This window comes from Trichoderma camerunense (genome assembly GCF_050948025.1).
Source record: "Trichoderma camerunense strain CBS 138272 chromosome Unknown V8C40scaffold_11, whole genome shotgun sequence".
Classification (NCBI taxonomy): Eukaryota; Fungi; Ascomycota; class Sordariomycetes; order Hypocreales; family Hypocreaceae; genus Trichoderma; species Trichoderma camerunense.
Genome location: NW_028145359.1, coordinates 1,416,358 through 1,443,004, shown reverse-complemented (window position 1 = coordinate 1,443,004; position 26,647 = coordinate 1,416,358). Strand labels below are relative to the sequence as shown.

Here is a 26,647-nt window from a genome sequence, read left to right as displayed (position 1 = left end):
TGGTTTTCATTGGAGGAACTGGGAGCACAAAACAAGTAGTAGGCTCCTCAGAGAATTACGGTAGTCTGAATTATACAGGTAGATTACGCAAACATTCTATACATAGGTGAAGAACAGGCTTAAAGAGAATATTTATTGTATTGTGCCGAACGTCTCTTGTGGTCGGGTGCTAGTTTGAAGAAATGAACAAATAGACTTCTACAATAGGTTTTTGGCAAAGGGACATCGAGTAACTCCGATGCTAATATACCTTGATTCTAGAGAGCATGCCTTGTTATTTCCATTCTATGAAGGTTGTAGAGGATTCTTTCGGCCTAGTGGATTAGGGAATATGCGTATGGGGTACTGAGTTCCCTTTCTCAAAACCTGCACCCCCCCAAAATCATCACCAGAGGGGGAAATAACCTAAAGAGCGATTTTGTAACATGGAATAGTCAAAAAGCTTCTCAGCCGGGCCAAAATGCTTTCTAGTACGATGAATTTGCAGATTTAATAATTGCCGCGCGGCTCGCATTTGTGTTCCCCTTTAGACTTAGCGTCGCTTTACTTGGCCCCCTACCACTTCCAGAATCTGACTTCCGCAACGACGCTCCTTAATAATGATCATGACAGTAATATTCAGCATCGAAGCTTCATCAACTCCGTCGCTTGCCTTCAGGAGGTCGGAGTTTGCCTGCGGCGTTTTTCACAGTGGCGGAGTTGATGGTGTCAGTGGATTAGATATATACTGATCAATCTCAGCAGCTTCACTATAAAAACATAGCCATTGGACGACGAAAGAACTCTGAATCATTCAGACAATTTCAGGCATAACATCTAAGCAACTATATTACAATATTATCTTTTACACATATTCGATATCTATCGCCGAGAAATGTGGTCAAAAATCTCGCTCTATGCCTGCTTGCACTTCGCAGCTGGTGTCTTGGGTCATGGCGTGAAGCCGAATCTAAGCGCAACAGTTACCAATGTGCCACTACCAGCTAAAGACGTACACAGTACTGTTGAGTTTAGAAGTGGTCAGACCGGCTTAGATGGAATGAAAGTGTTTCCATCTAATGACACGACGGTTGATTGGTGGTATTTTGATGTTGTTTCCTGGGACCATAAGAGCGAAATCGTTATCACTTTCTACACCGCTGGCGCCGCTTTCAATCAAAGCGGAACACCCAATATGGTTCTTATTACGTACACATTTGAGAACGGTACAGACTTGAACATCCACCTCCAGGCGGAGGACGTCAGAATTGGGACCATCGGTAACGGAAGTTCTGGGGAATACCAAGGCGTGGGTGATTGGCTCGGGTCCTCAGATATGTCCCAGTACGTGGTTCGATTGGATTCGCCAAGTAACGGAATATTTGGAGAGATTATTCTGAAAAGCGTAAGTCAAGACCAATGAACACTGCAATGCTTGTCTTTTTACTTTTCTGATTAATATACCAATCAGATTGCCCCACCGCATCTGCCTTGCACTGACGATCTAAGCGCTGGCGGCGATTTGCTGTTGGCACCGGGAGTAGGCTGGGTAAACGTGATGCCTGATGCAGATGCCAGTGTCTATTTCAACTGGTCTGGAACTGTCGTTGAGTTCTCTGGCACAGGATACCACGATAAGGTTTGTTTACTACTGATCGTCAGATGTGAAGTTGTTAACTGATTACTCTTAATTAGAACTGGGGAAATGTGCCGATGGGTTCCACCTTTCGCAGCTGGTACTGGGGTCATGGCCGAGCAGGTCCTTACTCCGTCGTCTGGTTTGACTTTCTTGCGGTCGATGGCACCGAATACAAAAGTAGCTATGTCGCCCGTGATGGCAAAATCTTGAACGCAGCCTGTGAAGGTATCAAGGTTCGCCCGTTTGGAGCCAACTCTACTTATCCGCCAACTACTACCACTGGGTCGCCTAGCGGTTTCAATATTGAGCTGTTGGTCGGGCATGAGAATACTCAAGCTAAAGCCACTGTTACACATGAATTCTTAAACGTTCCAGGTGCAATCCAACGATGGATAGGGAGCTTTGAAATCCTGGGGTTTGAAGGTACAGCATTATTTGAACAACTTGTTGACTCTCATTGATACTGATATTATGGAACTGTATTTTATTATTCTTATTATAAGTTAATATTTTATATTACATGTTAATTTTCTCATTTGTCTCGGTAGTGTCCAATCGTAACCAATATTCTATTATGACAACATACGGTAAGCCTCCTGCTAAGCGAATATCTTGAAAACAAATAACAAAGTCCATGGCGGGTATTTAGAACGCATTGAGATGAGAATGCTTTATATCATCGTACTATTCCAAGTGGCCACTTTCGCCCATTCTGGTGGGTAATTGCCCATGGCACACTGGAACTCATTCGGATACATTCAGTACTTTCGGCTAACAGAGTAGGTATTCGAAAGCTACCAACACACTAGAATGGCACTGGCATAAATCACAGGAGAATTCAAGACAGAAAATAATGAAGAACGAAACGCTTCAAGAGGATGTTAAAATCATTCTGACAGAAATCAACCCCGATTTCTGTTTCTCGATAAAACTCAGAGCAAGAAACATTTAAAAAGGTGTATTTATATACTTTTGCGAGTGAATTCGTTATGAATAAGGGATTTATAAACACTCCCCTTCAAATTTCGTGTACCATCGAGCTCGCAACTGCCTCCAAGCATAGGTTTGTCCGCGTCTTTGGAATATTTCTTGGTTTGTCCTCGATGATCTAGCTCACAGCTTCTATGATAGTTTCCACAACAGAGTAAATCCAGACTTGTCACATATTCTCAATGCCTCAATGCTACGCGAATTAACGACTTGGCCAATGTCAAAAGCCAGCTCGTTTATTGACTGAGGAATAGTATCATTGTTTGGATACCACCTGTGCATAATTTCGGGGGTGGTCGTCTAAATATAACGACCGGCAAATGGAAAAATACACTCATTAACTACTTCGTGCAGGGTAAGCGCTGCCATGTGAAGCAAACCCAAACCCTTCTACGAACACCATAACCATGTTACAAGAGGATATTTGTCGATACCCCGACAATGTAACCGTTAGCTTCAATGGCGACGACTAATCCTTCTGGTAGGAATGAAGACATGCTATAATTTGGAAATATACTGTTTGCAACGTGGCTTCGCAGCATCTTGTATGGATATCGCCAGGATGACGATAATCCCTCGAAACATGAATGAATTACCTTATCTACTTGGTATGTCATCAATTTGCGATAGCGATACGCCTAGAGAAGTGGTATGGGCCGTCAGATTGAGGGGTAATGTAAAACCAAACTAAATTCAATCCTGATTGGCTTTCTCCGGTCGATACATGCATCTCCTGACTGGTGGCCTTGGACTGCGTCAACTAAAACGGTCCGCAAATTGGGCTTGTCGGTTTGCCAATAGGTCTTTGACCTCCCCATTGGTTAACGCCTCTAAGGCAGCCCTACATACTCCGAGCGGGATAAAACTTGGTTCCACAGGATCATGATTATGCCCCGCAGACAAGGGGTTAGATTTCCTAAACTGGCGTTCCGGATCTGTGCTCCGCATAAAGTGCTCCGCCTGTATTGCCGAAGCCAGTCCAGCTGTAACTCCAAGTTGGCAAGCGTATGATCATATTATGGGCAGAGTGACTAGCGAAGAACATTTGTTCTGGTTCTTGTCAATAGATGGGCGCCAGTGCCCCTAACAGGCAAGGCTTCAGGCGTCACCTGGTATCATTTTGCAATGGCCTTGTGACTCGGAAAAAGCTAGGCTGCCCATGACATTGCGTGCTTTGCTCACTAGAGTCCTCGAGTTTTACGAAAGTTACAACGCACAAAAACTTACGCCAACTGGTATCTTTATTTTAGGTATTAGTGATGCATATGCCATTGAGCATTAGTACTATGCAAGCGCCCAAAAAGACTATCATCAGCAGTACAGAAGTGCAAAAGTTCTGTGCTTACAAGGCGAATTCATGCGTGTGAACGCCTTCGATCATAGCATAGAGCTCCTTGACTAATCCATCGCCGTCCAATATGATCACATCCCAGCCTGCCATTCCAGGCATTCCATCTGCATTACCATACGTCCAGCTTTGCATGATCACATCTCCGTTAAGCCACAAGTCCCCCCGCGGTTTAAATATCCATTCACTCTTCTCATCAGCATGAAGTGCTAGACAAAGTGATCCATCGTTAGCGAAGCGCGATTTAAGCAACCAACCTTCTTCTAGATTTAGGACAGTTACATACAATTCCACAGTTCTCCCATCGCCTCATAGCCTTTGAAGTCGCCAAAAGGAGTATGGCAAGTGATGTCTGGTCTCCAATACTCCTGTATCAGAGACCTGCGGATTGTATCATTTCGTTCGTTGAAAAAGTCGAACGTAGTAGCCTTTACTAAGCTGACCGCCCTACTGGGTGAGATTATAGCTGTCATGTCGTGGACTGAAGGATCAAAAATAACTGATATGCTAAGGGTAGAAATTGACCAAAAGTTGTACGGACAGATGATCAGCTATTTATATAATTATGTGGCCTTAGTAAGCGCGTCCTATTGCTGACAGAAGCAGCCTTATTTGCATCTCAGTATTCCCTTCACAGCTTTGTGGCCTTGCGTTGACTTATTTTCTCGGAAATAAGTGCTTATTCTGGGTCCGTACACAGCTATGAGATCCGTAGCGGGCAATAGACTAGATATCGGATTAGCACAGCCTCCTATGTTGTGGACGATATGTTCCAAAGATCGGAAAACAATTTATGGACACAATACAAATGCTATCCTGCTTATCCTATACAGATAGGAGATTGGGCGATGCTATGCCTTTAAGAAGGCAAAATATCGTGATTGCCCAGCAGAGTATCAATATCACTTTGACGTAAAAAGAGAAAGAACTATGAGATTTTCTTTAAATGCGACTCTGGCAATACAATGAACAATATGTGAAAGTCAAAGGTAGTGTGTTTCCATTTACACATCTTCCCTTCTTCGCTAGAACACATTTAGCCCTTGAAATTCGGCTGAAAGTAGGTAGCTTTCATTGGTCCAGCTTCGCTAGCATTCTCAAACGCCTCCTCCCATTTATGCAAGGGAAATCTGCCGCTGACTTGTATTTTACCCTTTTCCCCTATGGGAAGCAGTCCGGTCTCAATCAGTCGAATAAGCTCATTTACTTGCTGCGGCGTATACATAAAAGTTCCTTTCAGAGTTAGTGCTTTGAACATCATCATGTGATACGGAAGGTCGATATCGTTCATTATGCCACCCATGAAGCTGACACGACCACCTCGACGCAAGGCAGAAATACCAGCTTTGATATACAATGCTTTGGCCGCTGAATTTGGTGAGATATCGAAGTACACGTCGACTGGTCCATGCGCTTGGAGAGCTGCAGTATCGGCGCCCAGATCTTCCGATATAGTGACCGGCACTACTTTGCTTAGGTTTGTGTCGTGACAAATCTGTTTTAGCTTGGCTTCGTTACGGCCCACAGCGATTACTTTGCCCGCACCCATCGCCAGTGCAACAAGCACAGCCGCGCTACCAAAATTCCCGGTTGCGGGCGCCACTATCACCGTTTCTCCGGGTCGAAGGCCAATATCACTGAGTCCACCAAAAGGGACTGCGAGAGTGCTGATATATCCGAGATCTTCAAAAGTGTAGCCCAACTCCTTCGTCAAGATATGCTCATTCAGCACATGGATATTCTCAGCTGGGACTTTGACAAGTTCCGCCCAGGTGCCGTTTCTCCACTCTCCATTCATAAGCGCTTGGCCTTCCGGCGAAGCGCCCATATGAATGCCCTGTAGCAGTGGCAGCATGTTGAGATTGTCACGTGGCCGAATGATACCGGATGTATAGACTAACATTCCGACTTGAAGATGAGGTGTATCTGTCGCTGGTGCAGCAATGCGACAAATTCCGTTGGTACCAGGAATCAAGGGAAGAGGATATTTGTAACCCCGGACGTTCCCATTACTGAAAACCTCTTTGGCATATGACACAATGTGTGAGTTCAATGGCCGTAAAATGACTGAGCCGGCAGATGGCAGAGGCGTAGGAAGTTCGACAACGGATCCAGGCTTTGATGGAGAAGTGAACTGGAGACCTCTGAAAGTCTCAGGAAGCTGAAAATCTGGGTGAATACTCATGTTGTTGCTGAATGTTGGCGAAAGTCTAGGACTACCATGAGAACTAGTTGACTGTTAATGCAACCACTTCCTTCACAGAGAACGGGAGGCAACATGAAATATTTGTATTCAAGTACCTTAATATCATACAGAATGAAGGCCAGGCAAAGTGTAAATGGTTTCCTTTCATAAAACGGAATTTATAACTTAATTCCGGCGCATACACTCATTAATCAAAATGTTACCATTCTCCGGAGTCTCCATGGACTGAATGTGATTCTTTCTATTGACAACTAGAGTTACTTATTTTCTCACTCAGCTTAAGACTAACTCCGATTGGCCGAAAATAAGCCATTCCTAGACAACAGCCTATTCATCAAGTTGAAAGAAAAGGAAAGTCCTACAGCTCGGATTTAAGAGCAGTTGCTCCGAATAGATACCGCACGTATTCGTTCCCCTCATCGAGTATGCAAATTCTAACTAGGACTGACGAGTAATCTGTCTGTCGAGATGAAGAATACTGAAGACCACAATCCGGAGTTAAGAATCATACTCTTCCGAAAACCACTGGCTCAAACTGGGTGGGTGTTGTCCAGCCTGAACCCATATTTCGTCTGAAGGACTATTAATAGGCTGTTGAGGTAGTAAGATTGTGATATTTAACCACGTTTCAATTCAACTCTGAAGCGAAGCTCACTTTTCCACTGGCCTTTTAATGAAACGTTCAAAATCTGAATCCACGGCTTGACTTCTTCATTGTTCAAGCTCCTCTTCTGCGAATAAGCTTGCACCCCGAGTTACTCTTTGCTTTCATCATACCTAATCTACCGTCATTAAAGTCTAGTGATATCTTTACAATGTCTAAAAGACACGTATCAGATATACTGACCGATCGCGAAGCAATTGCTGACGCCGTCTTTCGCGCAGTAAAAGGCTTAGACCGCTATGACGTCGCCCTTTTCGATTCTGCATTTGCGTCGGAAGATGTGACACTCGAAGTGCCACACCGAAACATGAAACTTATTGGTCTGTCTGACATACGCAAAAACATGCTCGACTCACTTGGGCCCTTGGATACAACGCACATGATTAGCAACATTCGCGTTCAGGTTGAAAATGGGGCCGATGCTGCCTCACTTACGGCCTATGCCTTAGCACAGCATTGCCCAGCTGGGAAAGGCAGAGATCCAGAGAGTCCTAAGTTTCTAGTTTGCGGAGAATATTCAATTGATCTGAAATATGATGGATTGGATGGTTTGTGGAAGATCAAGCGTTGGATGCTGGATGTTATTTGGACCCAGGGCGACAAATCTGTAACGCAGCCTTCTAGCTGATTGACATGACTTACTCAATACTAGGTGATAGTATAAATTACTTCAGATAACCTCAGCCGCTATAGACTTACTGTCAACTAAGATCATTTCTACTGAAGCTTCAATTGCTTTCTCTCTAGGATCATCACTGAGTATCATTGCCAGGATCTTTGTTTCCCAGTCTTTGCAATCTTCATATTGGGTGGATTCAATTAAAACATTTGCACCATAAGCTGGCTTAGAGTTAACTTAGTGCCGCAAAAACAGAAATAATTAAGGTACATATGAGCATCCCACGACGAGTGACAGAAGAACATTCTGGGCATTTAGATCGAAAACACTGCTAAAGAAATAAGTAAAAGTTGTATCTATAGATGCCAACTGGGTTTGGTAGACAGTGAGGAATCGTAAAGCTGTACTGGTAGTTTAGGGGTGATTGGATGTAAAATTATTCTTAGTATAAAGTTTTATCTTAACTTGAAACAAACTTGCCTACCTACTTGTTTAAGAGCCAACCTTGCTGCTGTTGAGCCTCATTATTGTGTGGCAGCTCGGCTCTTATGTAGGTATGAACTGAAAATTGAAATCTCATTTCTTCATGCCATAGTACTCAGGATGCCTTCGATATTGGCGAATGCTAGTTCCGCTAGGGTTTCATTCCAGATACGCGTCGCAAGTGATTCACCTTCGCTGTCATATATCGGAGTTGCATAACTATTTTTACAGAATTAGTCTTTTTATACCACAAGGTCGTATGCCCATATCTTGACAGTGGTTATTCACAGGTTATAAGATACATACGGCTGTATCTTCCAATCCATCAAGTAGCTGCCATGCGTTTCATCACCCCTCAATATAGCTGCATCAATGTAGGTGCTGGATCCGTTCCGCATGGTTCGACCAAAACCCCACATAACAGTATCGAAAATCATTTTGATGATAGGGTTGACTCCTCTGTTAATTTCGGTGCCTCTCACCAGTCCAGGATCCACCAAATTGACAATCACAAATTCCTTCTTGACTCTTTCAGCAAGTTTCAATATCCAGAAGTGAGCAAGTATTTTGCTTGCAGGATATTGCTCCGATGTGTTGAATTTAGATTGATCATCAAAAGTTGATAAGAACGGGTTACAGCCTCGGTAGGGTAGTTTGGTAAAATATGCTGTGCATGAGCCAACAATGGTGAGGCGGCCAGGATGACCTCGTGGCGACTTTTCTTTGAGAGTTGGGAGAAGAAGAAAAGCTAACAAAACAGTAGATAGATAGTTGACTTGGAACATCTTCTCGTGACCTTGTGGGCCCAGCTGGAAAGACCGTTCAATCACTCCGGCGTTCAGAATGGCGATGTCGAGCCTATCTAATGTCCGACATTTGGCAGCAAAATCTTGCACACTCTTATATGACAGCATATCAAGTTGCCAGACATCAATTTGGGCGCCTCTGTGTCTTTTGCGCAGCTCCGCCGCGGCCGCTTCGCCTTTGGAGGGGGTTCTAACGGCCATGATCAAGCGACCAACATTCAGTTCCAAAAGCCATTTTGCGCAAGCAAATCCAAGCCCAGTGTTTGATCCTGTAAGGATAGCTGTCTGTCCCGAAATGGATATCCCATGAGGTGGAAGAATTGGCCTGGATAGCTGAGAGCGAAAGAAGTGGTAGCCATCGCCACGGCCTAGGTCAAAGGACTTGGAAGTCATTTTGAAGAGTCTGTAAGGGCAAAGATTATACGAATCGCAAAGTTATTGGAAAGAATGAGTAGTAGTTGGTATCAGAGAAGTTCTGTTCACCAGCCGGCATGTTGTAGTTAAATATCAATCTGGGACCATGCCGAAACATTTGAACATTGACGGAACAGGAAAACAATCTTGACATCGCGGCTTGACTTGATGCCGACTTGAATAATGAAACGTCACAGTGAGTCCAACCGTCCATGGAATTCAATTCCACCATACCCGTTTGAATATATGTATTGGGCCTGAGTGACAAATGGTGGAGCTAAACGAGGATGCTTAGAGGCTCTAAAAGCAGAACAACTGGTAATGCAACGCATCGTCTTATCCAATACGCGCGGCTGTCTCGGGATAGTGGGTCTTTTCTCTTGCAACGCTTTACCATTATAGGGAAACAATCTTGTCTTGGCGCGGAATTGAAGCCAAATGATGGGGCAGGCACTAACAGGCCGTGTGTCATGCGGATCAGCTCGCATTGAAGTCTGGATTGGTTCCCTTTTCAAGCAAACAATCTTGTCTCTTCTTACTCTTCCTGAACGACTACTTGGTGATGAATATCCCTGTAATATCGGCTTTCCCACTCAATTCAACCTGTATCACAACAGCAACTCATCCTCTCAAACGTGAGATGTTTGAAGAGCAAGGTGATCTCCAGAGCCAAGGGACGCATGGGAGGCGGGTCTGGCATCCAATAGCGTTGCAATCTCGAGACAGCAGTATGCATCGCCAATCCCCTGTCGAGAGCGGAATATCACTAATTCAACGTAGCAGAGACATTCGAGTTTATTGCTTCTGATTCTGTTGGAAAGCCGCATCCAAATGTCCGAAAACTTATTAGAAGCCATGTCATGCGCGGAAAGAACAAAAAAAGGCACCGTGTCCAAAAGCTCAAACAGGGGTCGTCAGAAGTCACAGATTTCAGTGAGCGCGCGGAAAAAGCGACATCAACAGCAGCGGCCATGTTGACTGATCCGACTACCGAAACCAAAAATGCTCACTGCCCAGACACTATTAATGTTTATACTTCAACACCGACAAACCAGGCACACATTGCTGCCGATGGCAGTGCAATTATAGTGCGTGTCAAAGATTGCGGAAACCAGGCCGCCATCGTATCTGTATTAGCGATTACCAGTCCGTTAAAGCCACCTCACGACCTGGCATTAACCAAATTTGCCTGTCCTCTACACTTCTCCTCGCAGGCCCTTCTTTACAGATGTAAGTTGGATATTCTTGCTTATTAACCTCTCAAAAACGGCGCTCAACATTTGTTTCATAGATTTCACGACTGTCAAAGAAATAATGTATCCAGCCAACTGGTGTGTTGAGTCCGACAACTTCAATTGGCGATTTTTCCGCTGGCTCTTTGAAGCGGAATCTTATCTACAGTCAATTCTCTTTAGTGTCAGCGCTTTCCAAGATATCCTGTCTTTCAAGTCGACCAAGGGTTTGAACTCATCCAGCACTGCCATCGAGTTCTCCTCAGAGACACGCTGTTACTTGGGGAATACTATTAGTCTCTTGAATAAGCAACTGCAAGATTGTCATATGCAACTCCACGACAGCACTGTGGCAGTGGTTATAAGCCTCGCCATGATAGCTGATGCAATGGGCGACACTAATGCTTGCAAGACGCATATTAAAGGGTTAAACCAGATGATACGCGCGAGGGGCGGTTTGGGCGCGTTTAGAAGTAACGGGCACGTACAAATGAAGATCTGCCGGTGGGTCGCGAATGCACATATTGATGAGTTTTCACTAACTATATTTGCCAGCATTGACTTGGGGTGGTCCTTGAAAACTGGCTGTCGCTCTACTTTCTTCAACGGCGACTTATTGTGGGACTCATGTTTCGTCAAAGTTATTCCCGAGAAAACATATTCACAACCAAATATATCCTCAACGATCGCGCATATGCTACATGGTAATATTAGCCATAAGCTCTTCACTGTTTTCATTGACATGCAGAGATTTTCTCTGCTAGTTAATACGTTCGTCAGCTCACAAAACAAACTCAAGCAAGAACTTTTCCAAGAGGCCATGATTTCTATTCAATACCGCCTCTTATTCCTCCGATACCGCCTTGATACGCAATTCTTGGATGAAACCGTCCGTATTAGTCTCCTTGCTTACCAGGCTTCTATCTTTTTATATATCCCCGGAAGTAGCTCTCGGTATGAGTTTTTGGAAAGCCAATATCACTCAATCATTCAAGAGATGGACGATTCGACGACAGAAGCAGCTAGCTTCAAACTTTGGATGCTCTTTGTGGGAGCTTTCATTTTCTATGATGCGACCAATCAATTACTCTACTCGATGATTGCGAATTTAACTATAGGTTCTAGCTGGACGTCAGTTCGCACTCGGCTAAAAGATATTATGTGGATTGATGTTATCCACGACGACCGAGGCAAAAAGATTTTTCAAGCTTCTTCTGGAGCTGCCAGAAGTCATAGTACGATGTATAAATAATAATGAATCCAGTTTGTTAACGTATGTTCACCTCTTTCTATTATGAATGTACATAATCGATATATAGCTATTTTGCTTTCCCTTTGTTGTCTTTCGGTTTAATACGTACACTTCTGGTTTTAACAGCCCTTCCTGTCATATATTTTGCCAATGACATTATACTTTGCTTACACCAAAGTTTTGACGCTGGGTTTCTGTAGTGCTCAAGGTCATTTAATGCATCTATAACACACTCTCGCCCTTGCTCACTACAAGACTCAAATGACAGCACCAGGGCCAATATAAATCCTCGACAGCCAAACAGTGGCTTAAATTGGCGTGCGTACTTAATGCATCTGCCTATTCTGAAGCTCATGTCCGAAATTTCTGCGTCAATGTCAGGACGATGGGTTCCATTGAGTGCCAAAACATGCTTGACAGCGTAACCTATGGCAATTCGCGCCATTGCATATAATATAAATAACATTGCCATTAAGGGCTCCGCAAATGTATAGCAGATGAGAAATGGCGATGCACGATCAGGGTGCTCAGTAACCTTGCCGTGGTTGCGCATAGACGCAAAGCATAATTCACCAAGCCGCTGGATAAGATTCATTTCTTCAGTTGCTGTCTTTGCCACAATGAATGCATTGCCAGATGATTCGCAATCGTCAATTTGCTCCATATCATCTAGTCGCCTGAACAATGATGGCCAATTGCTGGTCCTTAGTGCAAGGCGGTAAATATCGGCTTTGGTCTCATTTTCGATTATACCAGAGCTTAACGCAGTTTGAACAGCACGCTGCCATTCAGGCCTATTATATAGATTGGGCTTACTGCTTACTAGAGAGTCCATATACTGGCAATATGTGAGTAATGAAAGTTGACTTAAACACAGCAAGATCTTTGCCTTACCAGAGTACCAATATTGTCTAATGCAAGAGAGAGGCCTAGCTCATCATCAAGCTGAGGTGGCCCACATGCTGTCATAATCGCATATATTCCTCGCAAATGCACGCTTGGATTGTGCTCCGGCTCAGCTTCATATGTGGCCTAATTAAAAGATGACTTAGTGCTCGACAGCTCTAAGAGGTTAAACGCTGGAAAACTTACCACCACTCTATGGATTATAGACACAGCTGCCAGTAGTGCCGAATTTTGCTGCTTTTGGGAGCTTTGGAGTCCTTGGTTGAGAGATCTCAAGGCCTGCCCGTAAGCCTTTCTGTCAATAAGCTTTTGTGCGGGGAGGCCACGTTGGTGATTTGAATAGGTTTCTATCATCAATGTCACTGCGTCGCATAACGCAGTGCTACTTCGCATGTAGCGAGGCAGTAGAGAGTACGATTTCTTCGATAATGAAGCGTATAGGTTTACGTCTTCCATATTCAGAGCGACAGTTATGAGCTTCCAAACAGCGTTATCAGCGCAATTCTGGAGCAAAGGGCTTATGCTTAATTTCGGATCTCGCCTTTTCCAAATTGTGGCCTTCGTTCCATTATTCGAGCAGGAATATACATTGATGAATGAGTTGGAGTAGCGAGATCCCTTGATCTTGTGTTGAAAAGGCGACAGAGATCTCGTTGATGGCCTAGACAATTGCCTTGGATCATCTGTCGCCTTCTGCCCGCAGAGGTTGTAACAAGCTTGAGTCGGCTCTTGGAACTGGATGTGTACAAAGCGGTCATCCGGCGGACCAGAGCATATGCGATCTCTGGATTTGCAATTGCTACATGTCGGCCACTTCTCATCACACTGTAGAAGCGTTTGCGACAGTCAGCGTATCACAGAAGATATCCAAAGCAAGTAAAATATTGATCTTACCTTGATCTTCCGCCTTGCACAATATTGACATCGATTGCTTAGAGGAAATCCCATTGCTTTGTCTCCACAAGCAACCTCGTTTCACTCTAAATATTGGCAAGTATGCTCGACACAGACAAGTCTTTTTGTTATATAAGAACAGATATCCAAAGTCTCGATTTGCTGATAAAGTGGACGGAATGACTGACTACTGTCATCAAAGTTTCGGAAATAAAGTAATCAAATGAGGAACAAAGTGGAAGAAGTGCATGGATAATAGAGAGAAAATAAATAAGCCAAACAAAAAAAAATTGGAAAATAAGACAATCCAAAATAAAAAAACAACATGGGTAGAAACTGGCCGATGTAATATTATAGCGAGCTGTCACTTGTATACCTCTAGCGATTAGTCATTAGAGAGCCCTAATAACTAGGCAGCGACTTTTCAAAAGTACTGGGCTGTCTTCCTGACAAAACTGGCCAGTGGAATTTCTTCATAAAGATGTTCTTATGATCCAATAACATGTCTTCAATAAAATATAAGCTGAGGCTGTGCTTGCGAGGGAACACAGTGTACTCAGTAAACCTCAATTGAGCGGGAACACAAGCCCCTCCAGTCTAGTCAATTGCCCCTCCATAACCTTTTCTTGCCACTCAGAATGTAATCACTTGTTGCTACTAAAGCTCGTCACTTTGATGTAATACCTAAAATACTGGGGAGTCCAATAAAGATATGCCTGTTTTCTCCCTTTTACGTGTGTTACCTGCGCACTTCTTTCCTAATTTATATTAGTGGCAGGAACGTGGATAAATCCTTCATTCCCGTGACCCCCACGAAGACCCCTTAGGACATGGGCTCTGCCCCACGTCCACTAAAGATTTCTGAATATCTGTGGAAGAACAAATCTGAAGATTCTCTATCAGAGTAAACACTGAACTGCATTTGTACCAAAGGGTCACTTATTCAGAGAATATGCCAAGTGGCAAGGTTACTGAGGGACTGGGGTTGGATGAGGATAACATCAGGCTTATAGTACACTGTACAGTATATTTAATACTTCCACTACATAAATGGCTGGAGAGCCTATATGATATAACGGCACCGCAACCATGGCAAACGGTCCGTAGTTGCAATTCTTCATCTGAGCTATTCAAAAATAAATAAACACATATATATGATAAATTGAACACGCATAGGCCCATGACAATGCCCTGCCTGACAAGAAGTGTAAATGGAAATTACAGAGGCTGGTTGCTCTCAATCTTAGAGAGACCCTAGAGAGCATACCAAACTGGTTGTGCCACAGCCACGCCAATAACCGCTGCCAGAGCAGCTTTTACTTCGACAGCTGTATTTTGATGATTAGCGGTGGGCACCAGTGTTGATGAAGTGATGGATTCTGATGTAGCAGAAGCGGCGATTGTTGGAGGTGACGTAGGGCTAGTGGATGAGCCTGAAGCAGAACAGGCGGAAGGCGTGGTGGCAGAACTGGAGCCTGACTCACCAGATGAGGACGAACTTCCGGATCCAGAACTGGAGCCTCCACTGGGGTTAGAGGGTTTCTTCCCAGTCAACTTTTGGATTTGATCCTTATAATCTGGAGAGTCGACATCGACAGTGTGTTGGCACGAGCTGAGATCCGTGAAGCAGGTCACTTGGCCGCAGTTGTCATTAGTGCCCCCGATGCAACAGTACGTCTTTCCAGGTGCGGTCTTCATCACGCCGGGGCAGCAGACGTTGTTTTTCAGACCCTGAATCTGGCCCATCCCATCGCCACAGGCGAAGTCCTGTTCCCAAGAAGTCAGTTTGTCACTACTAAGGGCGACATCAGTGCTGATTATGCCTACCCTGCTTTCAACTGAGGCCACAGCTGGCGTGCAGAGCACAGCGAGAATACTAGTTGTATAAAAGAGTGAAAGCATATTTGAATATAATGAAAGTAAACCAGTGGTCTTGTGTAGCTCCAAAATGCTGGGGATAATCGGCTCTTTGTAAAAGCAATTGGGCGTTTTGAAGTTGTCATTTTTAATTGAGGCGGAGAATCGCTTTATTTATACTTCAATTTTAAACTCAACCTTTGTTCTTTTGAAGTCGTCGCCTAACGAAGAGTCACATATTATTGGATTTACAAGGGTAGCGCAGTATTATTCCTCTTTCGTACATACCAGCGCACGCATAAGCCAAGTTTGTTTCAAGGGTATCGAGAAGGCTGATCTTACAACATCTGAAGTCGACCCACTTGTTGACAGAGTACCCATAATCCTAACAATGTGGAGGCCACAAGGCATAATCGAAGGCACAATAAAAATACAGCAGGTACAACATTCTGGAGCATGCCCCTTAAACTTTCTCTTTTTTCCAATCATATCCACCATTCTAGCTGTCGATGTTATGATTGTTACGGAAATTGTGTTTAAGCTAAATATTCTTCTTCCACCCTGTCCCAGCATTACACCAGGGCACGCATTGGTCTTCAAACATGGGTGTTACCTTGAGTAACAGATGTCAGACTTGCGCAAGGCGTAAAATTAAGGTGTGCGAGATATTGCATTACCTTAATTCTCCTGAAATGCTTCTAATATTTTAGTGTGACGAAAACTGGCCTGTGTGTGGTTATTGCAAGCGGAAAGGTTTTGAATGCTCCGGTCAACCAACCAATCGCTTTGTTTATATCAGAGCGCCAAACTCAATAAGGTCATTCATCTCCGAGGAAAGTTGTGTCATGCCAGACTCAGTCTATCAACCGAAGTCTGCCATCTGTCCATCACTTGGGAACGAGGCAGATGGCTCCATAGCCCAGTTGATTGCCGTTATTGATACTAGCAAAGATATGAACCTTGATGCTTTATTGTCCAAGAAGTCATTCACCCTTCTACCGCGATATATGATTGGCAATCAGGTGTTATGCAATGCGGTGAGGTTTATGGTATCGTGTTATACGAATCATCGACGTGGCATATATCCACAGGAGTTGTTCGATCGAAGAGCATACAGTCAAGCATTGGCGTCGCTTGCTCAAGCATTACAAGGTCCCAGCAACGGAATTACTACGCCGGTCTTGGCAGCCATATCCATAATTCACAGAGTTGTGGTAAGTGTAAATATGGTTGGTGCTGTCATTGAGGTTAACGATTCACTCTTGCAGACTACCTACGAACCAGAAGCAGAAACAAGCCAAGACAAACACCTAGAAGGAATAAATGCAATTATGGTTGCCCGAGGGCCGCCAAATCTAGACGATGACCTAGATGTTTCTTTGATGTTCGATAACTTTCGCTTACTAGTATGTCAATGAGATTATATGTCTTGGATTTTGTGTTAACCTTAGCTTATTTAAACGATGGCAGAATATGCACTCTCTACTCTATGGTCGGCCAAATGTGTATCACATGTCCGAGTGGCAAACCGTTATGAGTAAAGCATTGGACTGTCACATGATTGAAAGCAAAAGTGCAACAGAGATCTTTCGTCTGTCAGCCAGGCTCTGTCGCTGGTGTGGATTAGTCGCCAAGCTGAGGACAGCCCAGCGGACTAAAAACTCACAAAAAGCACTTGCGCTTATAAAGGATATTAGCAATGAAACAGCGTTGGAGATGAACGGTGTACGAATACTTGATCATCTGCAAGTTACAGAGATGCGGGATCGCGGGGTCCCAGTTGAACAGGTTGATCCGTTATCCCCATTTCTCACGTATTACCAATTCTCATACCCAGAAGACGCACTAAGCTTTGTGTTGTACGCTACGGTACGAATCGGTATTTGCCGCATTGCTAACCAGGCTATGTCAATTACTGCCATTTGGGATCCCGTGGCTGAATTAGAAATAACCGGGTTAAGCCATCGAATAGCAAAATGCATCAGATATTTCCGTGAATTCAAGCCCCTCGAAGGTGCTGGAATAGTGGTACCACTTGTGTTGGCATTCGAAGCCTGTAACGGACAAGAAAGAGAATTTATTATAAATGCGTTATATGAGTTTGAGGATCATAAAGAGCAGTTGCAAGATCGATGGAATGCAGAAAGGATAATTAATTGGGCAAAGACGATAACTGGGAGATAGGTCAGGCATCAAGATTCAGTGGTTGATCAACAAGTAAAAATTGATATGCAAACCGTCTAAAGACAATGTTGAAAACGATGGTGAGGGAATAAAAAGATATGAATAAGAACAGTTGATATAGTTGTGAGTATAAGCTATATATAGGTAAGATAATGAAAACGAGGGGCAGTAAAGAGGGTACTCTTGGTAGCCATATGAACCTTGTGGCTCTCGCATTCTTACGGACCTACAAAAGAGTGCCGTACTACTCTCTGCAATGATGAATCATGCGCATGTCTTTCCAAATACGTCACGCGACTACGACCTGCATCTTAAAGGGTTCTTATGGTAAATGCTTCCATTAGGATCATTCGACTAACAAATGGGCTTTGTAAAATTCTGAATGGTTTATATCCATGCACGATATTTGGTTTATGTTCTCCGGTCTAATATAAATAGCTCAAAACCAAGCATATCATTCAACTTGGAGAAAAAAAACCCGAATTTACTCTACCAGAGATTCAATGGTCTGGTTAGGAAAGAGGTGCGCTCCATGCCGCGAGGGCTCCGCTCATCCTATAATCTGATGGAGATCTTCTAGTAGCTCAAGGGGCTTTTTCTTTTGCCAAGTTGGCCTTGGTATACCTTATGTACTGTTAATTACAGCCCACCGTCTACCCCCCGTCAAGTTCTACCTGATACTCGCGATCCTTCAGGCCCCCTAGTGTATAATCATTCGGTTCTTCAGGCAAATCCAGCTCTGCCTTGCATATGCTGCACTACCATGAGTTAGTACTCTTGCCACCTACTCCACCTAGGGCGATTTTTGGTAAGAGATGCGCTGGCGAGTTCCTGATGTCATAAAACTTGAGACATTCCAAAGGAAACGGAGGGCGACTCTTGTATTTGGGTTGGAAGCTTCGTAAGCTTAATGGCGTTGGTAATATAGCAAACTGACATAGATCTCCCCCTTAGACATTCATGACTATATAATGAGGCCGCTGCCGTGCTTAACCATCAGTACCGAGATGATCAGTTATATGGTTAGTCAAGCCCCTCAACATTTCAATTTTGAGTGTCTAAGCTTCCTCATCATGGCTGGAATAAGACCCATTCCTTTGAGAATCGCGCTCGCTCTGAGCTTTTCAATTACTGCTTGGGCCCACAATCCTACAGTCGAATGGATCAAATGCCCGGTCGGTGTTACCAGCCCTGTTGAATGTGGACAGATCCAAGTACCGTTGGATCACGCAATTCCTGATGGAGAGACTATTACTCTTAGTCTCACCCGTCTTCAAGCTACTAATCCAGGCTGTGGTCCCAGGCAAGGGCTGTACATGTAAGCTTCAAACACTACTTAGTATACGAATACCTTCAACCATCTCCAGACCTGAATCTTAAGTGATAAACAGTGAGACTGTATTTGTTCTATAAGCTAACACACCGCGAATAGAGAAAATGGCGGGCCTGGCGAACCAAACGTGCAAACACCATCCCAGCTCGCAAACGCACTGTCTACAGGAGGCAACTTAAGGCATTGGTTGCCATTGGTGCAAAATTTTGACATCATTGGCGTAGATATGAGAGGAACTGGTAGGAGCAATCCAGTTCAATGCGACAAAGATCTGTACACCAAGGTGCAGTGGCCAATGATTAAAGATCATCAAACTTACGATGAAACAATGGCAAGAGCTAAAGAATGGGGGGAGACCTGTGTCAACATGACTGGTCCCTTGATAAACCATTTAGGGACTGATCAGGCTATTCACGATTACGAAATGGTTCGACAGGCCCTCGAACACGACAAATTCAATTATTTAGGTCTTTCCTACGGCACACAGATTGGATCTGAGTATTCAGATATGTATCCAGATCACGTTGGTCGAATGGTGTTGGATGGTGTGACTAATCGTCATATGCATGAAGAGGACCGGATGACGACTTTCGCGGCTGGACTCGACGCCGTCCTTGCCGACTTTTTCAGATGGTGTAATGCAACAACAACATCTGCACTTTACGGCCGAGATCAGGCTGCTATACTAGATTGGATAATTGACACAGCGGCAAAAGGGCAATTGTTTTCGACGGGTTGCAATGACTTACTCGGGGTCTGCGGCGATGGTAGTGCAGTCTCCGACTGGCTCATTATGCTTGCCATTGAGACTTCTTTGCATGACGGTGCACACGTTGATCCAACTAGCAAAACCAATTATCAGGCTGTCTCATATGCACTTAACTACACCTATTCAGAAAGATCGGGAGTCATTTTTCAGAATAAACCACCGCCAGCTAATACTACAGTATTCTCCGAGCTAGCTATCACATGCTCCGACAGATCTGATCGAGTGCTTAGTGTTGAAGATTTTCGAAACATTTGGACAGTCACACCTCTTATCGCCCCTCACTCTCGCGGCATGGGAATTGTTTCTCAAGCACTCACCGTCTGTACCGGTTGGCCGGTAAAACCATTGAATCCACCAAGAGATTTCAACTTGATAAGACAAAGGTCTCTTCCTCCAGTGATGCTAGTCAATTCGTTCTACGATGAAGCTACGGTTTCGCCTTGGGGCCTTGGTATGCGGGCAAATATGCCCACCGCATTTAGTATCTACAGAAATGGTAGCGGCCACACGAGCTTCTCGCTCCAGGGTGACACAGCTGGTGCCATTACTGCTTTCCTGGCAAATGGATCTATTCCGAAAGACGGTACTATCTATCAATCTTAGTATTGATATATTGGGTACGGTGGTACTATCGGTAGTTGATTGGTCAGCTACTGAGTCTCATTCTGCTTTGAAGCATAATTTGTCAAACATAACGCAGTCCAGAAGGCATAGAGTAAGAGTCAAGATCGAGACACTTGCAGCTTGGGGTTATCTTAATGCTTTCACTTTATTTGTTGATAGCCATTAGTAGATAAACTTGATCTATTGTGTCTAGTCCAGTTCTATGTCGAGCAACCTATTCCCAGCTTCTAACAAATAATAATCGGCGTATACCAGCCCCGTTTGAGAAGATTGTTCAATCGCGTCTTTATTGTTGTTAACAGTAGCGTGTCTGAGAACCGTATCGCTACCGTCGGGGGCTAACGTTTGTGACAAACAATATCTCATCATTTGCGTTACCCATGGTAGATAGCGGCTGTCACCAGTCAGCTGATATAACAGTAGTATTCCTGAACACGCAATGGCCGCGGCCGATGTGTCTAGAATGATTGGAGATCGTGGCGCATCGAAGTCCCAGACCACAGCACCGTGGTTGTTTCCAATGCGGTCACAAAAGTATCTAGTACAGTTATTTGCTGCATCTAAGAACTTGCTGTCCTTTGTGTACTTGTAGACGGTTGCATAACCGTACAACGCCCAAGCCTGGCCTCGACTCCAGCAGCTACTATCATCGTAGCCCTGGATTGTGTACCGACCCTTTACCTCTCCCGTCTCCGGATTATAATTGACAAGATGGTAAGTGGAGCTGTCTTCGCGTAAGTGATTTTGTAGCGTTGTATGAGCATGAGCGGTTGCGATTCTCCGAAACTCATCATCTCCCGTCAATTCTGAGCAAATATATAAAAGATCAAGATTCATCATGTTGTCAATTATAACCAGGAAATCCTTGTGTTTGTTCTCGAAATTGAATCGTTTGGTATGACATGTGTCCCATGAGCGCAAGCACTGCACTTTTTCGCTCCATCTCGAGGCAAGCGAAGCGCCAGCATTGATGATAATCTCTTTGCTAGCAGCATTATTAAAGTGTTTGTAATGCCGATAGAATGCAGGAAGAATCATGAAACCAAGATCGTGCGTTTCCTGATTATATTGCTCCTGTTCCATGCCCTTTTGCCACTTCAGTGCCTGTGCAAGGATCTCGTCCGATGAGAATGAAAGATTGACACGCAATGAGCGCTCATAAAGGAGCCAAAGTGATCCGGGGAAGAACCCAGAAGTCCACCAGTGAGATGGTTCGTAACGATAGAGGAACTGAGTGCCGTCTGTCCGATGTGGGAAGTGGCCGTTGGTGGGTGGTGGACGAAATGCGACTCGCATAACTTTTGCGGCGGCGATGTGGTTGAGGACATCGTTACAAAGCTGCTGCAAGCTTGTCTGACGGCTCGTAGGGAAGTGTTGGTCAGTCAAAATCCCCTTTTCGGGTGGCGCCAATTGACTAAGAATGGTGATGTTTTCGAGCATGTTGATAGCAGTATTCTCTAGAAAAACATGAAGGGGGCTTTAAAATGCAAGTGAATCAAATAATTGAAATATTTTATGCATAGAAGAACGGTATCTCCTCACCATAGGTGTGCTCGGCGTGAAATTATAGGTTAGCTAATGTCCTCACTGCTCTCAGCCTCCGACCTTCCTTGAACTAGTAATAACTAGAACCGGACGCGGCCCGGAAATTTCGCCGGTGCAGTGCGATGGTGCTATTACACAGGGAGCGGCGCGACAATATGCCCGTTGGCGGTAACTGACTCTAAGCAAAGAGTTAGTCAAAATTGTAACCAGGATTCAGGGTTAACGGTAGACCAGTTCGTCGGATCATAGGTCATCGCAGAACGAAATCCATTTCTCAAGTGGCGGACTTTGTCCGTAGTTTCTTTCTGGGATAATCACGGCAACCGACATATTTTGTGCTGTACAAGGCTCAGCCACCGACACCACATCATTTGTGTTTCTCGTAATAGCCACTCTTTAATCTACTATTTGACGCGAGGTGACAAGTATTCGCTACTGCTATGAGAATGCAACGAAGCGGCCCTCGCTTAATAATTTAACTGCTACTCAACAGGAAGACAGCTATGAGTAAAGAATGCCGTAAAAAAACTGCGAATCTCGCGGGATTTCTGTTGACAATTAGTCCCCCTGCCGTGGCTCTCAGCTGTTGAATGTAAGACCTTTGCATATTGGTGGACAACGCCAAGATGGGCTATTTTTAAACACACTTCAGCCATCATTAATAAATGGATCCCACATTAAGCAGTTATTGGCCGCAGATGTGTAGTAGCTTTTGGCTTAGGAGAAGTTCAAATCCTTCAAAGCTCACCCCGCTGGATGGTAGGGTAAGAAACTCCTAGAATGTGATGCAAATTTCCTCACATTGACACGGAGAGAAATTTAAACAGATGAAGGCAACCTGCTGCCTGATATCTGGAACGACTGGGCTTGGAATGCCTGCGAAACTTGCTGATTGCAAGTCATCGAGCACGGATCAATGAAATGAAGGCTTCAAGATATCGCCTACTTGAAGTTCACACTCTCGAATAGCCGTTAAGTATAAGACACATTGAATGCAGGGATACTATTAATTGTGACATACACCATTATATATCGCAACAATTCATGAACAGAGATGTAAGTAATAAGTGTGTGCCCACCAGGGCGCGTAATCGTAACGCTTATGACAAGCGGCTACTCAACCCCCTTGACAGTCTCCTGGACCACCTCCACCATATCCCGCTTCTTCAAAGAAGCTTTGACAGGATTCGGAGACGCAAAAATTTCGTTCATCTCCTCCAAGGTCCGATTCTTCGTCTCCACAAAGAAGAAATAAATGATCAAACACTCAATCACATCCCAGACAATAAATACAATGTAATAGTAGTACCCAATCTTCTCAATAGCCACAGCGGTTGTGTACTGTCCGAGAATACTAGCTGAGGACGAGACAACGGCCCCAACCGCCGTACCCTTGGCACGAGTCTCTGTAGGGAGCGTTTCGGCAATGTAGAATGGAAGTAAGGGGACAAGACCGATTGAAAAGATGACGCTGAATAGGTAAATGAAGAAAATACCAGCATTGCCAGCCGCCTTGTTAGCCGTATCTACGGAGAGCTTCGTGCAGCCCGTGACAATGGCCAGGCAAACTGCCATTCCCAACACGCCACTCATTAATAAGGGACGGCGGCCAACTCTGTCGAGGAGCATGGCTCCAGAAATGGCGGCAAACCAGGAAACAACAGGATTTAACGCGTTGAGAAGCAGCTGCGTGTGAGGATTGGTGATACCGGTTTGCGCTACAATGACCGGAAAGTAGTAGCTCACAAGGGCATTTCCTGAGTACTGGCCAAACCACGACATGCCAGCGACACAAATCATTCGGCGTCTAGCGGCGTGCGTGTTGAACAAGTCTCTATAGTCCCACCAGCGCTTGTCGGAGCCGTCGTGACCGATTTGGGAGTTCATTTCGGCCATCTGGAGTTTCACGAATGGATTGTCCACGGACCCCTCTCCATGGAGCTCCGCCAAAACTTGCTCAGCCTGGGAGGCTTTCCCATGTGCCATAAGCCAACGGGGTGTTTCAGGGCTAAACATGATGCCGAAGAAGACAATACCAGAACTGACCATCTGTAGCCACAAAGGGATCCTGAATGAGCCTTCTCCGTTGATGAATGCTGTGCCGTAAGTAATCCAGCTGGCGATGATGGAGCCAACAAAATAATTGGTCTGCATCAAGCCGGATAATGGGCCACGCCAATGCGGATGAGCCATTTCGGCAACAAATGTCGGGGCGGAGACATTCACGAAGCCTTGTCCAAACCCACAAAGGAAACGGCCGCCGAGGAACATTCGTGAATTGAGGGACGGAGCTTGAATGCATGTGCCGACGATAACGAGGCCGCAACCAACCATTATTCCCCATCGTCGACCGCAATAGTCATTGACTGGGCCTGCAAATGGAAGGGCAGAGAGACTTCCGATGTTGAAGATGGCAAATACTAATCCTGTGGACGATCCGGCAGATTTTCTGAATTCGAGGTGGTCAGCAAGTGAATGGTCCGGGGTTTACATATGCGACTCACAACCCAAAGAATTGCTGGTATTGTGGCTGCTCTAGTTGTCAGTCAAGAATACTCTAGATAATAAAGCAGCAATCGGGTTGATTCGCACCATTGCATTGATGGCGCCCATTAAAGAGCCATCATATCCTTGCAAGACAATGCAGAGATACCCGAGCAAGAGGATACCGTAGAGGCGGAACATGCGTTTAGTCCACAGCTTGGGCTTGGCTTCGCCCAGCAATTGTGTGACATGGACAGTATCGTCCACATCCTCTGTATAGGAACGATGGCGGACATTCCCAGCTGAACCCAGCTTTTCGTCGTCCTGAGTCATAGCTTCAGTGAAAGCTGATAAGATTGAGCAACGAGGTAGTAAATGATGATCTCAGAGAGTGGATAGTCTCATGCTCAACTGATTGAAACAAAGATCAGACCCCACGACTTTTATAAAACTCTGAATCTGGGGTTGATGCATCAGCCCGCCATTTCTCTCAATATTATTGTTTTCGGTTTAGATTCCCTATTTTCCCCATGGGGTATCCCCAGGTACGTGTGGAGACTAAACGTGGCTGGACAAATGAAGTTACGACGGCGCCGGGGCGGCGATATCGCCGGACCGGTCCCCGTCTTCCCCCTCATGGAAGTCGTGTGCCTCTAACCCCACAACTCGAGTTGCTCAGTGGTAAGCGAGTACTAATAACTTTACATTGCAGAGCATAAAGTTTCTAAGGACATGAACTTTGAGGTCCGAGTTCTCTATTCACAGCAATTGGCTGCCGCTTACTGCTTACCGCTTACTGCAAACCGGTCTATACAGTGACCCAACCTTGATTCACACTCCCATTCATCAAGTCTACCAACACTAGGGGAACTCAGCAACATGAGTCCTGGAAACATTGAGACACGCCTTCACATTAATGGAGAATGGCTTCCTGGAAAAAGCGGCAGGACGTTCCCCGTGTTTAACCCCACAACTGAGGAAAAGATTGTCGATGTCCACGAAGCAGACGAGCAAGATGTAGACCTAGCAGTCCAAGCAGCCGCAGCCGCGTTCCCAGCATGGAGAGACTTGTCTATGTTTGAGAGAATATCAAAGTGCCTTAAGTTCGCCGAACTCCTTGACCGGGACAAGAATGAGATCGCGCAGCTAGAAGCATCAAACATGGGAATACCAATATCTTCCTATCTGCCATGCGTCTCTGGCGCCATCGACGGTATCAAACATGCGACTGGTTTGGCACACGACATCCACGGAGAAACAAGCTTGAACACCCCGGGATTTGTTACCTTTACTCTACGACAGCCGTTTGGCGTTTGTGCAGCCATTATTCCTTGGAACGTGCCCATCGTCATGTGGTGCGGTAAAGTGATTCCCTGCGTGGTGGCAGGAAACACCATTGTGTTGAAATCTTCAGAGAAGGCACCTTTGACATCTCTGAAGTTTGCAGCTCTAGCAGCCGAAGCTGGCTTCCCCCCGGGTGTCATTAATGTGTTATCTGGGTTTGGTCATACGGCCGGGCACGCATTGTCAAGCCACATGCAAATTCGCAAGATCTCCTTTACGGGTTCAACCCGCGCGGCGAAGATGCTTATGGAAGCGGCCGCAAAGAGTAATATGAAGAGAGTCTGTGTCGAAACTGGAGGCAAGAATCCAGCCGTCATTTTCGATGATGCAGATTTGGAAAAGGCGGCTGAGTCTGTCGCAGCCAGCATCAAGTTCAACTCTGGTCAGATATGCGTTTCAAACTCGCGCATATACGTTCAAAGAGGAGTATTCACCAAATTCGTGGACACTTTCAAACCTAAATTTCTGGACATTAATGTCGGCGACCCACGTCTTGAATCGACAAACTTCGGTCCACAAGTAGATAAGACACAGTTCGACAATATTCTCAGACTAATTGATGAGGCAAAGAACGAAGGTGCTTCCTTGATCTCGGGAGGTTGTCGAACCAAGGATAAAGGCTATTACATCGAGCCTACGATCTTCGTTGAAGTTCCAAAAAGTGCGAATATTCTGAAAACGGAAGTCTTTGGGCCAGTTGTTGCTATCCAGCCGTTTGATACAGAAGACGAAGTGATAGCAGAGTGTAACGATACACAGTATGGTCTTCACGGCACCGTGTTTACACGAGACGTGTCACGGGCATTTCGGCTGGTGAAGGCCTTTGAGGCGGGTATGATCACGGTGAACTGTAGCAGTGAAACGGGTCCGTATGACATGCCTTTTGGTGGCTGGAAAGAGTCTGGTACTGGCAGAGAGAACGGCCACATGGGGTTGGAATCGTATTTTGAAGTAAAGTCGGTGACGCTAAAGCTTTAGTTTTCTTATTGTATTCCAATAGGTGGATAATATGAAAGTGTAATTACAGATAGATCCGCATCGACTTTGCCACACCCCTTCGCCTTACCAGAGGGTG

At 45.0% G+C, this 26,647-nt stretch overlaps 13 protein-coding genes across 13 annotated transcripts; 6 read left to right on the top strand and 7 right to left on the bottom strand.

Moving 5' to 3' along the window:
* Positions 1–582: 582 nt before the first annotated feature.
* V8C40DRAFT_248574 (uncharacterized protein) lies at positions 583–2,153 on the top strand. The gene is made up of 3 exons (XM_083216576.1): positions 583–1,384; positions 1,451–1,618; positions 1,675–2,153. Exons 1-3 carry the CDS (start codon positions 875–877, stop codon positions 2,077–2,079), a joined length of 1,083 nt encoding a protein of 360 aa, XP_083072365.1. The 5' UTR covers positions 583–874; the 3' UTR covers positions 2,080–2,153.
* A 1,723-nt stretch (positions 2,154–3,876) lies between these two features.
* V8C40DRAFT_248573 (uncharacterized protein) lies at positions 3,877–4,464 on the bottom strand. Its single transcript, XM_083216575.1, has 2 exons — positions 4,243–4,464; positions 3,877–4,165 (listed from the first exon to the last, which is right to left on the bottom strand). The coding sequence occupies exons 1-2, from the start codon at positions 4,427–4,429 to the stop codon at positions 3,951–3,953; spliced, it is 402 nt and encodes a 133-aa protein (XP_083072364.1). The 5' UTR covers positions 4,430–4,464; the 3' UTR covers positions 3,877–3,950.
* Positions 4,465–4,904: 440 nt separating this feature from the next.
* V8C40DRAFT_248572 (NAD(P)-binding protein) lies at positions 4,905–6,241 on the bottom strand. Its single transcript, XM_083216574.1, has one exon. It carries the CDS (start codon positions 6,139–6,141, stop codon positions 4,993–4,995), a length of 1,149 nt encoding a protein of 382 aa, XP_083072363.1. The 5' UTR covers positions 6,142–6,241; the 3' UTR covers positions 4,905–4,992.
* Positions 6,242–6,612: 371 nt separating this feature from the next.
* On the top strand, positions 6,613–7,539 carry V8C40DRAFT_39347 (nuclear transport factor 2 family protein). Its single transcript, XM_083222931.1, has 2 exons — positions 6,613–6,701; positions 6,770–7,539. Exon 2 carries the CDS (start codon positions 6,978–6,980, stop codon positions 7,452–7,454), a length of 477 nt encoding a protein of 158 aa, XP_083072362.1. The 5' UTR covers positions 6,613–6,701; positions 6,770–6,977; the 3' UTR covers positions 7,455–7,539.
* A 490-nt stretch (positions 7,540–8,029) lies between these two features.
* Positions 8,030–9,127, bottom strand: V8C40DRAFT_275637 (uncharacterized protein; the record flags this gene model as incomplete). The annotated part of the gene is made up of 2 exons (XM_083220750.1): positions 8,030–8,147; positions 8,235–9,127. 2 exons carry the CDS (start codon positions 9,125–9,127, stop codon positions 8,030–8,032), a joined length of 1,011 nt encoding a protein of 336 aa, XP_083072361.1.
* A 543-nt stretch (positions 9,128–9,670) lies between these two features.
* On the top strand, positions 9,671–11,691 carry V8C40DRAFT_39342 (uncharacterized protein). Its single transcript, XM_083222930.1, has 4 exons — positions 9,671–9,876; positions 9,929–10,378; positions 10,440–10,884; positions 10,936–11,691. Exons 1-4 carry the CDS (start codon positions 9,711–9,713, stop codon positions 11,630–11,632), a joined length of 1,758 nt encoding a protein of 585 aa, XP_083072360.1. The 5' UTR covers positions 9,671–9,710; the 3' UTR covers positions 11,633–11,691.
* Positions 11,692–11,889: 198 nt separating this feature from the next.
* Positions 11,890–13,486, bottom strand: V8C40DRAFT_275636 (Zn(II)2Cys6 transcription factor domain-containing protein; the record flags this gene model as incomplete). The annotated part of the gene is made up of 5 exons (XM_083220749.1): positions 11,890–11,920; positions 11,959–12,470; positions 12,527–12,664; positions 12,725–13,363; positions 13,433–13,486. 5 exons carry the CDS (start codon positions 13,484–13,486, stop codon positions 11,890–11,892), a joined length of 1,374 nt encoding a protein of 457 aa, XP_083072359.1.
* Positions 13,487–14,686: 1,200 nt separating this feature from the next.
* Positions 14,687–15,385, bottom strand: V8C40DRAFT_280315 (uncharacterized protein; the record flags this gene model as incomplete). Its single annotated transcript, XM_083221385.1, has 2 exons — positions 15,260–15,385; positions 14,687–15,199 (listed from the first exon to the last, which is right to left on the bottom strand). Exons 1-2 carry the CDS (start codon positions 15,332–15,334, stop codon positions 14,687–14,689), a joined length of 588 nt encoding a protein of 195 aa, XP_083072358.1. The 5' UTR covers positions 15,335–15,385.
* A 409-nt stretch (positions 15,386–15,794) lies between these two features.
* On the top strand, positions 15,795–17,581 carry V8C40DRAFT_280313 (Zn(II)2Cys6 transcription factor domain-containing protein). Its single transcript, XM_083221384.1, has 4 exons — positions 15,795–15,945; positions 16,000–16,503; positions 16,558–16,695; positions 16,760–17,581. Exons 1-4 carry the CDS (start codon positions 15,892–15,894, stop codon positions 17,471–17,473), a joined length of 1,410 nt encoding a protein of 469 aa, XP_083072357.1. The 5' UTR covers positions 15,795–15,891; the 3' UTR covers positions 17,474–17,581.
* A 965-nt stretch (positions 17,582–18,546) lies between these two features.
* Positions 18,547–20,178, top strand: V8C40DRAFT_280310 (alpha/beta-hydrolase; the record flags this gene model as incomplete). Its single annotated transcript, XM_083221383.1, has 2 exons — positions 18,547–18,791; positions 18,906–20,178. 2 exons carry the CDS (start codon positions 18,547–18,549, stop codon positions 20,176–20,178), a joined length of 1,518 nt encoding a protein of 505 aa, XP_083072356.1.
* A 210-nt stretch (positions 20,179–20,388) lies between these two features.
* Positions 20,389–21,495, bottom strand: V8C40DRAFT_275634 (glycoside hydrolase family 88 protein; the record flags this gene model as incomplete). The annotated part of the gene is made up of 1 exon (XM_083220748.1): positions 20,389–21,495. The coding sequence occupies one exon, from the start codon at positions 21,493–21,495 to the stop codon at positions 20,389–20,391; it is 1,107 nt and encodes a 368-aa protein (XP_083072355.1).
* A 1,318-nt stretch (positions 21,496–22,813) lies between these two features.
* Positions 22,814–24,723, bottom strand: V8C40DRAFT_248560 (general substrate transporter). Its single transcript, XM_083216573.1, has 3 exons — positions 24,337–24,723; positions 24,249–24,274; positions 22,814–24,193 (listed from the first exon to the last, which is right to left on the bottom strand). Exons 1-3 carry the CDS (start codon positions 24,559–24,561, stop codon positions 22,858–22,860), a joined length of 1,587 nt encoding a protein of 528 aa, XP_083072354.1. The 5' UTR covers positions 24,562–24,723; the 3' UTR covers positions 22,814–22,857.
* A 184-nt stretch (positions 24,724–24,907) lies between these two features.
* On the top strand, positions 24,908–26,598 carry V8C40DRAFT_248559 (aldehyde dehydrogenase family protein). Its single transcript, XM_083216572.1, has one exon. It carries the CDS (start codon positions 25,108–25,110, stop codon positions 26,548–26,550), a length of 1,443 nt encoding a protein of 480 aa, XP_083072353.1. The 5' UTR covers positions 24,908–25,107; the 3' UTR covers positions 26,551–26,598.
* The last annotated feature ends 49 nt before the right edge of the window (positions 26,599–26,647 follow it).